General features: G+C 39.2%; 1 protein-coding gene across 2 annotated transcripts; it reads left to right on the top strand.

Annotated features, from left to right (window-relative positions):
* Positions 1-317: 317 nt before the first annotated feature.
* Positions 318-12907, top strand: anapc4 (anaphase promoting complex subunit 4). 2 transcript variants are annotated; one of them, XM_033620688.2, is made up of 28 exons: positions 318-596; positions 1480-1595; positions 1684-1789; positions 1884-2016; positions 2110-2184; positions 2277-2303; positions 2414-2458; positions 2578-2662; positions 5293-5400; positions 5518-5688; positions 5766-5830; positions 5990-6032; positions 6146-6222; positions 6323-6423; positions 6507-6558; positions 6673-6728; positions 7907-7953; positions 8044-8100; positions 8193-8249; positions 8336-8429; positions 8587-8684; positions 10411-10472; positions 10575-10613; positions 10700-10801; positions 10886-10963; positions 11088-11237; positions 12208-12331; positions 12524-12907. In XM_033620688.2, the coding sequence occupies exons 2-28, from the start codon at positions 1488-1490 to the stop codon at positions 12758-12760; spliced, it is 2397 nt and encodes a 798-aa protein (XP_033476579.2). In that variant the 5' UTR covers positions 318-596; positions 1480-1487; the 3' UTR covers positions 12761-12907. The 2 variants fall into 2 exon arrangements, with proteins under 2 accessions (XP_033476579.2, XP_033476578.2); XM_033620687.2 differs by having other exon boundaries at positions 11070-11237.
* Positions 12908-13635: the final 728 nt, after the last annotated feature.

Below are 13635 nucleotides of genomic sequence, written 5' to 3'. Positions count from 1 at the left end.
CCCCCGTAGTTTCTATCCATGACATTTCTGATTGCTTCGTTGTACGCTGTCAGGCATGTGTGTGCTGCAGGTCTTCACTTTGGCCACTGGAGGGCAGTATGAGCCCGCGTTCTTTGTCATCTCCACTTAATCAGAATAAGAATAACTTATTCTTTTAATAGCCAGTCCCAGTCAGGGAAGAATTACAATTTATATTCAAAACATAATATTATAACATTGATATTATATTTTTATATTTTCCTTGGTTCCAGTGCAATCAGCCATTTACGAATTGCGTTTTCCGCTGTGAACAAATTTGTCCTCTCGCGCCTCCCGTTGCTCCTCAGTGATTGGTCACAGCGAAAATATGGCGCTACTGTCCGCTTCAGTGTGAAAACATCAAGAAGAAAGCATAAATCCAATGTGTCGCAGAACAGAGCAGAGTGTTGGCGTATTAATATTTTACAGCACTATGTTTGAGTTATAATGTCGCCGCCTGTAATGTCCAGGACCGTAAAATTAGCCATTAGCTACATTAGCTTCGTCGGCTGCTAACAGACCTACTAGCATAATAGCGACCATTGGAAGAGAAGATTGCGATTTGTACACTCTTAAAGGTGAGAGTCCAGCTAATAAACACTGGAGTGGGTTAGTTAGTTAGTTAGTTAGTTAGTTTAGATCGCTGTGCTGTTTAGATCGTGGCTAGTGCTAAAGTTACCAACCTGCTGCACACTTTTTATTTTACAAGCTAGTTGCATTTCCCAGATGCCAGCAACATGTTCAAACTTCTTGTTTTGAACAGCACAATCCAGACCTCAAAATGTTTAAATGTAGAGTCACACTAGACAGAGAAAACTAGCAATTGTGTGTCATTTCTGCTTGAAAAAAATGCTCAAACTAATAATGTTAATAATCGAAATAGTTGCTGATATAATTAGCTGTCGGTCGTAAAGTAGCAGGTCATCCAACTCTACTGAAATGAGAAAAATAGGAATAATTTGTAATGGCCAGGTTCGATAACAGTCTTACAACAGTGCAATGATACAGAGTGCAATGGGTGTTGAAATAAATATGGCATGATTAATGTAACAGGTTGCTTATATACATGAGGTAGATGGCAAAGACAGTATATGCAGTTTATACAGCATGCTTGGAATATGTTTGACAGACACAGTGTGTAGTGTATTTGCCTGGTGTTACAGGGTTATTCCATAGGGATGGTTACTGTCACTATTGACTGGTGTTAGTTGTTTATCATAGAGACCACCTGTGTCTTGTCGTTTCTGTGTAGCACCTACCATGGGGAGACTCAGACACAGGTATTGTTGAGTGTTCAGTAATGCTACTTGCCCATTTCTTGACTCTGAAGGAATTTATGTCCTGAATGGAGGGTCAGCTGGCACCAGTTATTTTTTTCTGCAGTCCTGACTGTCCGTTGTAGTTGTGAGACAAGTGCAACTGTAAACATAACGACTGACTGACACTTTTCACATTTTCCAGCCCTCAAGATGCCTGCCTTCCGGCAAGTGGGAGAGAAACAGCTTCCCAACCCTGTACTGTGTATGGCATGGTCTCCTAAAAGGGATCTTATTGCTTTGGCCAACACAACTGGAGAGGTAGGCTGAAAAAATTCTGTTTTGATCCTGAAACATGTCTTGGTATCTTTTATGGTTTTATAATTTTATGGTTTGTGTTTGTCTGTAGTTGCTGCTACATCGCTTGGCTAGTTTCCAGCGTGTTTGGAGTTTACCACCCAGTGAATATACTGGGAAGGAGATCACTGCACTCGCCTGGCGACCTGATGGCAAAAGTAAGGAACAACCGTGTACATCATTGTCTTAATAATTCTCTACTTGTTGATGGGAACATATAGGTATTAATTTTTGATTCTCTTTAATCTCCAGTTTTGGCCTTCAGCCTCGGAGACACCAAGCAGGTGGTCCTGTGTGGTGTTGAGAAAGCAGAGATCCTCCACGTGTTTCCAATGCAGAACCCTGTAACCTGCATGCACTGGATGGAGGTGACAGAGGAGAGCAGGTATGCACAAAGCTCAGGGATGAATCCAGTGGCACAAAGGGCACCTGGTTTTGTAGAATAATGTGGATGTTTGGTCTGTCTGGTGTGTTTCAGTGCCCTCAGCTCCTTCTACAGCTCAGAAGATGAGTCCAAACTTTTTCTTCCCAAGTTACCAACACTCCCCAAGAGGTAACACGAGCAGTAATTGCATCAGATAGTAAGAAAGCAAGTTATCCTGGATTGATTGATTAACATTTGTATAAACTTTTGTTTTTCCTCAGCTATAGCACCACTTCAAAGATCTTCAGGTGGGGTAGTATTTTAATACATAACTCAGTAGTTTGATATCAGCTGTTGTTATGTGGTTTGTTTGTTTTTTTGGATAGTAGCCGTCTGTATTTATTTCTTTGTGTCACAGTGAGGAAAAGTCGGATGAGATAATGAATCTCCTGGGAGAAGTCAGGTAAATTAAGCCTCATGTCTAAGCAACATACAGAAAAACAATATCTGAGTCTTCTAATGCAGCTGTCTTTTGAAGTTGGAATGGAAATTATTTCATCGCCCCATTTTGTTTCCATGCAGGCTGAATGTACTTGTTCTTGGAGGAGATGCTGGATTTGTGGAGCTTTATGCCTATGGGATGTACAAGATTGCCACTCTAACAGGGGTAAGGCTCTTTGGTTCATTCCTAAGAATTGTCCGATACATCTCCCACACTAATTGATTTAAAGGAGCTGTAGTCCGAGCATTGATATAGCAGTAAACAACTGTTTGCTATTTAAAGATATAATGGAGTAATGGTTTTGTGAGCGGAGACTTAAGTCACCCTCCTTTGTGTGTGTTGTAATCCAAGCTTCTCCGTTTTTTGTTGTGGTAGCTGGTCCAACTGTGAGTGCATGTAAGTTCCTGTGTGTGTACCCACTGGCAAGCTAATTGCTACTGCTCTGCACTGCAGTGGCGGGTCAGCATCATCATAGAAGCATAACGCACACCCTCCAGTTCGCCCAGGTTAAAACCGTTAACTGCCGTTGTTCAAATTGTTTGCACTGTAAGCACTTTTAGCTGCTATCAGCCGGCTCAGTCACCTCCACGTTGAGAGCTGTGTACAGACAATCCCTGCTAGGAATTATAGATGTGCTCTGAGTGTCACATACCCCTCCTTGAATCAAGTTTACACTGATAAAATAAAGGCTGGCAAAAATGTGATGTGAAGTGCAGAATTGTGTCATCAAACAGCAAAAACAGAAGACAAACTCAAATTGAATCGCACTGTAGGAACATCTTACAATTATAGCTGCTGCGCAGCGATGGGTCAGGTCCGGGCATTTTTAGGCAATTCTGAGCAACCTCTGGAACCTAAGACGGTCATCTACCGCTCTGAGCTAATTGGCAAGTAGCAGCTCAACAGTGGCTTCACAAACTGAGTAAGCCATTCAACGTTGTGTAGGAAAGCAGCCATCCATGCATGGAAAGGCAGATTTTAAACCACTGTAAAAAATTCAGTTAAGATAAAAATCTGAAACTACACATATTGCATCTAGACAGTATGGAGATGTTGGTAATTTGTTTGTAACAATGACTGATTTGCTCCATAAGTGAAAAACTGATGTTTAAAATTTTTACATTGACTCCAATTGTTCACATTAGAGCAAAATTCAAAATGCTGTCAAAAATTCAGTCTTTGAGATAAAATTCTGAAATTTGCCACACATCATCTACCATGACTCTAGAATTTTGTCTTTTTTTCATGAACATTGAAGATTTATTTAGCAAGAATTTGCATGTATATGTTTACAGTACCGTTTACAGTCAAACATTTTGATGCACTGTAGGCTAAATTTTTGATAAATCAAAAATCTGAGAAACATAGTTTTTGTAGGACAGTCTGAAGATGATGAACTTCATAATTTTTAATAGGTTTAAATGTACAAAAGTTTCTTCAGTATTGGGGCTACAGTTTGATGAAAGTTGTGAAGTTGTAGCACGTATGGTTGATTTGTTATGAATTTTCAAAGTTTTGAACTTTAGAGGCTTGCTGTAGCGCCACCATCAGGACTATTGGCTTGAGTTTACAGCTGAGGATATCTGGCAAGAGACTGGACCTTTGTGCAAAGTTTGGTGAGTTTTCACCCATGGGAAGTAGGGCTGCCACTAACGATTATTTTCATTGTCGACTAATCTGTTGATTATTTCTTCGATTAGTCGACTAATCATTTCATCGAAAAATGTGTTAAAATGTTGAAAAATGACGGTCTGTCTCGCCAAAACCCCAAAATTACGTCATCTAATGTCTTGTTTCATACTCATGCCAAAGGGTTTTAGGTCACTGTCACGGGAGAGTGTGTAAAGCTGCCAATATCTGAATGTAAGAAGCTGCAGTAAGAGTATTTTGGGGCACTTTTATAGTACTTTTCTATGAAAAATGACTCAAACCGATTAGTCGACTACTAAAATAGTCACCGATTATTTTAATAGTTGATTAGTCATCGATTAGTCGACTAATCGTGGCAGCCCTAATGGGAAGTATGATTTCCTTGGAAGAAGAAAGAAGAAGAATACCTAGGATTACAATAGTGTCCTGGCAGCTTAGCTGCTTCTCTATGGCAAACTTTGACCTCAACAACTACTGTTGAATCATCTCTTGTCTGATGCAGTCTCTACAAAATGTAAACACTGTGAGCTTCACAACAATAAAAATGGATTGAATTGTAACTGTGGCACAAAAATGATGGTATCTGAAAGATCTTAATAATTAAACCTCTATTTTTTATGCCTACATTTATATTATTCTTGGATTTTCTCTTCTTTGATCTTATATTTTAAGTATTATTTTTATTGAAATGTGTGTGGCATGGAGCAGCTGCAAAGTGAATTTCCTTCGGGATCAATAAAGTATTTATCGATCTATCTATAAAACTCATATCTGAAGTTGGGTTGTCACAATATCAGAATTTTAAACTTTGATACAGTAGTAGTTTAAAAACAAAAAACAATACTTGATATCTCCTTTCAATACCACATCAAAAAGAAAAATGTCCTAGGCACGCAACATGATCCTTTTTTCCTGTTTTTACTAACAATGTTCAGACATTGCAGGTACAATCATGTGGTGGGTTTGTTTTAACATTTTAATAACTTTTGTTCTTGTGATTTTATCAAATATATGGAGATTGTATTGTTTTAAACACGTGGTATTGAAAAAGTATCTAAGTATCGATACTTAATGGCAACTTTAATCTGAAGGCTACAACAATACGTCCATTTATGCAGCTCTTTTAATGTAATGACACTTTACAGGTATCGGGAACTTGTCGCAGCCTGAGTCTCTCCAGTGATCTCAAGTCTTTGTCTGTCATCACAGAAGTCAGGTCAGCTGACAACAACCCAGAGATCTGCTACATTCAGGTGCGACAGATGTTTTGGCTTCATTTTCCATTCCTTGTAAATCTGCTATTTTCCTTCATTTTCTCATCTCTGCTCTAAATTGCATTTTTATTTGCTTATTTTATCTTTGTCTTCCAGCTCGACACAGGTTTGCTGTCAGACTGTCTCCCTGAGGTGACCAGGATGGCACGCAAGTTCACCCACATCTCCACCCTGCTGCAGTACCTGCACCTCTCACTCACGTGCATGTGTGAAGCCTGGGAGGACATCCTCATGCAGATGGATCTTCGACTCACTAAGTTTGTTCAGGTCAGAGGTCGTAGTTTGTCGTCTAAATTGGCTAAAATGAGAGCGTACAACAAATGTCTAATTTCCCCTGTTTGTAGGAAAAGAACACAAGCACTCAAGTTCAGGATGAATTTCTGGAGCTTTTGCTGTGGGGACAATCAAGGTGAGAAGAGAAATTCTGTTAGTATTTGCTGTTTGTCATGTTGCAATGTTTAGAGTGTCCTGTAGATGGTGGCAAAACCTCTCCGGTTAGTTCAACTGCTCTTTTGACTGCAGGGATGCTTCTAATGTTTCTAACCCTTGGCTCTCTGCTTTCATGCAGCCCTGAACTACAGGCTCTTCTCATGAACCAGCTGACTGTCAAGGTGAGAGTTAGAGGTGGTGCAAATGCTCCTCTTAGTGTTTAAACTGTAATTTATATGCAGTCCATAGCAGATTTCCTGTAACTGTTTGTTTGTGTGTCCTGTTTTCACCACAGGGCTTGAAGAAGCTCGGTCAGTCCATTGAGTCCTCTTACACTAGCATCCAGAAGTTAGTCATCAGCCACCTGCAGAGGTATTTTCAGCCTTTTTTCTTTTACCTCTCCTCAGTGCTGCCTGTTACCTGAGGTTTCTCTTCAAAAATAAAACCTCTCCCTGTCTGTCTCTCGCTGCAGTGGCTCCGAGGCTCTGTTGTATCACCTCAGTGAGGTGAAAGGCATGTCCTTGTGGAAGCAGAAGTTTGAGCCCCTCGGTCTGGATTCAGCAGCTATAGAAGGTAGGCATCTTTAACCTGCATGATTACTAAGAAGAAATCAGCCTTTTATCATCAACTACCACACGTGTGTTTTATGTTCTCAGGTGCCATCACAGCTGTGGGCTCATTTTCTTTGAAAGCCAACGAGCTCCTGCAGTAAGTTTAATAAATTGATTATCTTCTTGTACCATTAGCAATGTTAGGATTTGTGTAGATTGTGTATCCTGCTGCTGCTCTGCAGAGAATCACTGCTTTTGTTTTGTCATTTAGGGTCATCGACAAGAGTATGAAAAACTTTAAGGCCTTTTTTCGGTGGTTGTATGTAGGTAAGAATAAACTACTTAATCAAATACAGTAAGGCCCTGATCACACAGAAAGAGTTTTGGCATCTGGAGGCAACTTTTTGTAATTCAGTTCAATTTCAATGAGAATGAAGCTTTTTGCTCGTGGTTTTTGCTTTGTGATGCACCTTGTGTGTCGGCACTCTAGGTGCCTGGCGTTTTTTGCTTTTTGAGTGCTCTGAACTCCTTGAGTTGAAAAAACTTAAACTCAGAGCGGAAAAACGCCCCAAGTCATCTCTTTTTCTGTCATCTTTTTTCCCATTGTCCAATCAGATTATTTGAGAGGCGGCCTTTCTGTGGTGGTCAAGACAACAAGTTTATAGTTGGTAAACAATGGAGGAGAAACTGGTGGTAGCGGTTGCTGGATACCCAGAGATATATGGCCCGACGATAGACAGCAGGTTGTCAAACTGCCCTTGAGTCATCCTAAAATATGCCTGGAAACAGCCATCATCGAGGAGAAGCTCCTGGACCAACTGGTGGTACTCCCCATGATCCACCCTCTTTTTTTTAGGGTCTTGTGTACCCCCACAGATCTCTGTTTCCCTGTGCCCAACACACTATTTACTGACAGCCTCTCACCCTCAACCAGAGCTACAGCAGGTACTCTGTCCATTTTAGGAACTAGATACTAGTTACTGGGGGAATAAACAGTAGATTGATTACATGGGAAGGTTAGTGTAAGGACGTGACGGGGTGGTTGCCTGGCAACAATAAAAAGGTGCAGCAAGCATGATTTTGTTTTTTTTTGTTTTTTACTTGGGAATTTTTTTTTTTTTTAAGATATTTTTTGGGGCATTTTTAGCCTTTATTTGATAGGACAGTCAAGCGTGAAGGGAGGAGAGAGAGAGGGAGTGACATGCAGCAAAGGGCCACAGGCTGGAGTCGAACCCGGGCCGCTGCGGCAACAGCCTTGCACATGGGGCACCTGCTCTACCACTAAGCCACGACGCCCCGGGATTCAGTTTTTTAAAAAAAAGGCAGTGTGGTGCGCCTCACCTTTTGCAACCCGCAAAACACTTTCTATGTGATCGGGGCCTAAATGTGCAGGAGTTTGACTTGGTGATAGAGACATGTATCATTGTGTGCATACATGCAATTTGATATGCACTAGTTTGTCAAAACAGTTTCTTTTTTTTGCTCAAACTCTTGTTTCCCTACAGCCATGCTAAGAATGTGTGAGGAGCATGTACCACCAGAACTTAACAAGGTGAGTTATCAAAGATAAGAGAGAGATTTGTGATTTTTAAAATGTCCCTGAGATCGTTTTATAATCTTAACTTGTTGGTTTACCCTTTAGATGACTCAGAAAGACATTGCCTTTGTTGCTGACTTTTTGTCTGAGCATTTCAGTGAGGTGAGATCAGCATAATGGCTTTGTGATGAAAATTAAATACATTTGCTCTTGTTTTGAAACAAAGCGAGTTTAATTGCCCTCTTGTTTAACAGAATGAAGAACTCTTTGATCGCAAAGGGAAGTACTTCAACGTAGAACGTGTTGGTCAGGTAAGTGGTTTTGTGTTGCATTAGCTTCACGTGTTTTTGAATGAAGCTGCTGTCCTACAACATTCTGGTTTCTCTTTCATCTGCAGTACCTGAAGGACGAGGATGAAGACCTCGTGTCTCCTCCCAATACAAAGGGAAACCAGTGGCTGAAGTTTTTACAGGAGAGCACACACCTGAAGGGTGAACTATAATCTTGACTACAGAAATGCAGAAATGTTTTTTAATTAGACGTTTATGGTTTGTTTGGTGATAAACAGGGTCTCAGGTAGTCTGAGTGTTGGCTTACCTTCAAATACCACTGCCTGAACTAACAGAGAAACTGGTTTATTTACTGTAGAGAGCCCTTTGCTGTTTCCTTCATTTCCCCAAAAATCTTTGCACTTCGTCAAGAGGATGATGGAGAATGTGATCGAGCAGTGTCTACAGAAACCTGCAGTGAGTTTTGTGTGCTGTCCATCTTCCTCTTTTTCCTTCCTCTTCCTCAGAGTCTGGAATTAAACACTCTGAAAATGTAACATTGAGATAGACCTTGAGAATAGAAACAGTGTTGCCCGTTCTGTTCTGTCTGTTCCGTTATGTAGATCGAAACCTTTCCTACAGCATTTTAAACATACTGTAGCCTCAATACTGTGTAATGCAGATTGGCATGGCAAATGTCCTGGAAAAAAAGGAAAGACTGTTTTCCAGGCTGGAAAATGGTTTGGAATTAACAGATTGTTTTGGAAAAGTTTTAAATATACATTGTTGGGTTTTGTTTAAAATATGGTCATAAAAATCCCATAACGTGCAAAATACATTCCTTGTATATCTAATTTAAAATCTAAAGCTGCACTGCTGGCTGTTAAAACACCACTAGTATCACGTGATACACGAAGACTAGAGCAGCATCATGTCATCACGAAGGCCACACACCCTTTTGGGCACATTAGAAGAGAAACAGGAAAACGTAACGGGTTAACTAAAGCTTTCACACTGAGATTTTAGGCACATAAGATACTAAATATTCACTGTCAGTGTGGTAAATGATGCTAGTGACAGTTACTACTGATAACTAATGTTAGCTTGAGGGGGAGAGCAGCATCACAATGTCATCTAAACCTAAATCTTAGCTTGTAGATCAAACAGTTGACTATTAACAAGTTAGTTATTTTCAGACGACACTCAGCCTAATGATTCGATTACAGATACCCGGATTCAACGAAATATACATATTTGATTTGACTGAAGGGACATGACAGCGATCAGATCAACCTTAATTTATTAAGGTATTGTGAACGTCCAGGTTCAGGCAAGGTCGCAAAATATTATTAGACATGGGTATGTCTATAAAACAAATGTTTATTTAACAAAAAATAAATGCATACAACCTTCTCAAAATTATAATGCAAACACTTGTCAAGTTGCATCGACATCTATATGATCTTCAGTTTTCTATCCCCCAAAAAGGGGTTCAGCTTTGACATTTTGCAAATATCCGTCTGGTGTATTGACATAGACATACAGCTAGTTGGCAACAGCAGTGTCTAAAGAGCAAGTAAAGTTAGCAAGTGCCTGCAGTTTGTTTGTCCGCAAATGCTTAGTAAGTGTGTGTAAAGTCAAAATAGAGTCATGGAAATGGGATAAAATATTATGGAAAAGTTATGAAAAAGTTTTAAAAGTTCATTGTTACAGTGTAGCAAAGGAAGACATGCACAAAAAAAGATTCAGACTCAAGTCTGGACCTTAAAAATCTCTATTTTACATGTTGCAGGGCTGCACATACAATTAAAAAATGTGCAAAATGTTCTGTACTGAGTAAAGTCCAACATGGACTGAAACATTTGCACTTTTTACACTCTATGCATTTGCACAGTTTTTCACCATCTGTGCAGCCATGCAACATGTAAAATAGAGATTTTTGAAGTCCAGAATTGAGTCTGAATCTTTTTTTGTCCTTGCTACATTGTGACATTTCTTTGACTTCTACACCAGAAAAGATGACTAACACAGAACAGTTTATTAAGGCACCGCTCTTTCCATGCCTACCATATTTTCATTGTTAAAAATGTGTAGGAACCCTGGCCTTTTAAATATAAACTTTAGATTTGTTAAAATGAAAACGTTTTAGCTTTATCTCTTGTTCTTCATGTTGCTTATTTATTGTTTGTTTATTTGTATGCAGGAAGTGATTGGGAAGTCCGTGAAACAGGCTGTCTTTTTGCCCCTGTACACTGTGCCAGAGAGGTATGATCATGTATCTCTGTTATTAATCTGTATAATTTGAAATATAGATGAAATAATGTGATAAAAGTTGTATTTATTTGTCCATGTTCATTGTCTTTCCAGCTCTGAAAACACTCCACGACTCTTTGAACTCCCATCTTTGTACGTAAAACAAAAAACATCCAGGTGTATCCTAATGGTTTGTTCAGTAAGATGTTTGCATTTATGATTTTTCTTGATTTCTGCAGGTGGAATGATAAGAAAGCCAAAATGCACCATGTTGTGTTCTGCATGCCGGAGATTTCACCCTCCAAGCTTTACCTGTTACGAAAAGGAACTGACCCAAACAGGTACGTTTGTGTGATTGTGGGTGCATGTGTGAGTTTCTTTGTGTATTTAATCTGTTCGTAATTATATTTGTTTTGCTCGCACAGACATATCCCCAACAGTGTCATATCCATTGACCTCAGCCACCATCTTGACAATGCAGATGATGACAGTGCTGCAGTCCAGTAAGTGCCTCTCATGTCATTCCTACCAATTTATTTGTAAAACCAATATAAAATCAAAATCTTTCCTCAGCTATGAAGGTGTTGCTACCATCATTCTCATTTTCAGGCCTAATTACATATACAGCTGCCTGGATGCTCGTTTCTATGACGATGAAATGCTAACTGTGGTCTTGCAAGGATCAGAAGAAGAGAACAGAAAGCGTGTCCTGGCTCAGATTCCTCTTGCTTCCACCCTGAGCTGTGAGACTGAATTCAACTGGGAGCCTAACCAGAGGTGAGTTAGGATTAGCAGTGACTGGATTAAAAATATTTTTGAAACTTCAAACTTTAATATAATTTAGGCCATTCATAAAAAAAGTTGTAAAGTCCTGCTTCTTGTATAGAAGAACTATCTCAAAAATGAAATCAGTGCTCTCACACTCAGACTTGGAGAAAGTTATTCACGTACTAATTTTATCCAGACTAGACTACTGTAACCTCCTCCTCTGTGGCATCAACTAGGGGTCACTTTTTGCCTCCAACTTGTTCAGAGTGCAGCATCTAGGCTTCTTACTGGTTTTAACAGACGACATCACATCACCCCAGTCCTGACTTCTCTCCATTGGTTTCTTGTTCGTTATAGAATTGATTTTAACATTTTACTGATTGCTTTCAAAGTGGTTTATGTCAGGCCCCAAGCAGCTTGGCAGAAATGTTGACCCCATATGAGCCAGTTTGCAGCCTTAGATCCTCAGGTGGGACCATTCTGGCCACTCCAAAGTTAAGGCTTAAATCTAAAGGTGACCTTGCCTTTCGGCTTAGGAACGACCTACCTGACGAGATATGGCTCACAGAATCAGTGACTTCTTTTTGATCACTTCCTAAAATCCATCTTTATAGACTTGCTTTTATATGATCATATTTTTATGTCTTTTATTGGTTTTTATGTTCTCCTTTTATTGCTTTTACTTTTTGGGGGGAGGATTTCTTTATGTTGCCAATTTGCAACTTGCATTTTTGTCTTGTTTTAACTTTATGCTAACTTTACTTTAGTTTTGTCTCGCTTGTGTTTGGTAGGGCCATTCGGCTTTCCTTTGCTATATTGCTTTCTGAGTATCCTGTTTCTGTTTTGCTTTTTCTGTCAAAGCACTTTGTAACATCTGTTTTTAAAGGTGCTATGTTTATAAAATTATTATTATTATAGTTATTATTTTCCGAAGACAGCAGAGATGAGGAATAAAGATGTTGCATGTGACCAATGTTAGGCTGGACCAGCAGAGCAGTGCCATCCCGTGCCAGGGCCTGGTGTTGGGGAATCAGTGGCGTGAACTGGAAAACATGAAGGCTCAGTTTGTAGCTGTCAACGGAATCCGCAAAGTGGCCTGTGTGGTAAGACAAATTATACATCTTGAACTTCCCATTATATTTAGTGTGTGGGAATGTCAATTTGGGGTGTTATGTGTGAATGAACTGTACTGGAACATTCCTACATTTTGTTATAGAGATCAGTAAGGTCAAATGAAACCTTTTTTTTTCTGCCAGTGGACTGTCTCCTAATGTTTACTTTTTCTTTCCTGGCAGCTAAGTGCCAATCTCAGGCACATTCGTGTTTTTGAGATGGATGTAGAAGATGAAGATGATGAGGGAAATGAGTCGCAGAATGCCAGCGCTGACCAGGAGGGGCTGGACACAACTATGACCAGTGAGGGGCAGGGAGAGGAGAGCGTGGAGACTATAGATGAAGCTGGAGAACAAAGAGATGTGTTTAAAAAACCTGAGGAGCATCTGGAGTCAGAGGAAGCCCTGGAACTCTCTTGAGACTGTAATCACAGAAACAAGTGACATAAATATAAGATATAAATCCAGGTTTTGCTTGTTGAAAAAGATTCTTTTTTACAACATCCTGAAATACATGTAATGTTTGTATATGAAAATAAACAGGTTGTAGTGTTCATATTTGTTTAAGTAGTTTGTAACCTTGTTTTTTTCTTAGTTTAGTTTAGTTTAAATTAGAAGGGACAGTGCAAATTAATAAATACACATGGTATGACAATGCCAGAATTAGCCAAATTGCCATTTTTCATCTGTAATCCCTTGGCCAAGATGTTACAGAAGGCTTCCTAAAATACAACAAAGCAGGAAGAAAAAGAACAATAAAAAACAAACAAACAAAACAACACAAAATAAAGAAAAAGAAAACAAGGCATACAATTTACAAGACATCTTTGAACACATTGACAAGATATACTTTATTGAATCCTCTAGAGGGGAAATTCAAATATCACAGCAGCACAAGACAAAAACAAGATAAAAGGGGAAAAATATATAAGTAAATAAAAAGATAAAATAGAATAAAATTGCTACATCAAGATGAATAAAGTGACAAAATCACAAGAATACAATGATTTCTTTCGCCCTTTTTGATAGTACTGATACGTTTGAGTTATTTATCATTTATGTCACCATGCCATTCATTTTATATTTTCTTGTAGGAATGAATCAAGACTGCGTTCCTGTGAGTTATTGACGAAATTATTAGATTAAAAATATAATCAAGTCAAGAAATAGTCGAGTTATTTTATATTTTATTATTTGATTACCCAAATGCTGAATTTAATAATCATATTCCACTTTAAAGCGTGTGTAAAAACGACCTTTCCGTAGCGAAATAATGATAAACGCGTCTGTACCGG

This window comes from Epinephelus lanceolatus, chromosome 6 (assembly GCF_041903045.1).
Source record: "Epinephelus lanceolatus isolate andai-2023 chromosome 6, ASM4190304v1, whole genome shotgun sequence".
Lineage (NCBI taxonomy): Eukaryota > Metazoa > Chordata > Actinopteri > Perciformes > Serranidae > Epinephelus > Epinephelus lanceolatus.
The sequence above is the reverse complement of the archived record's forward strand: the minus strand, read 5'-3'. Positions and strand labels throughout refer to the sequence as shown.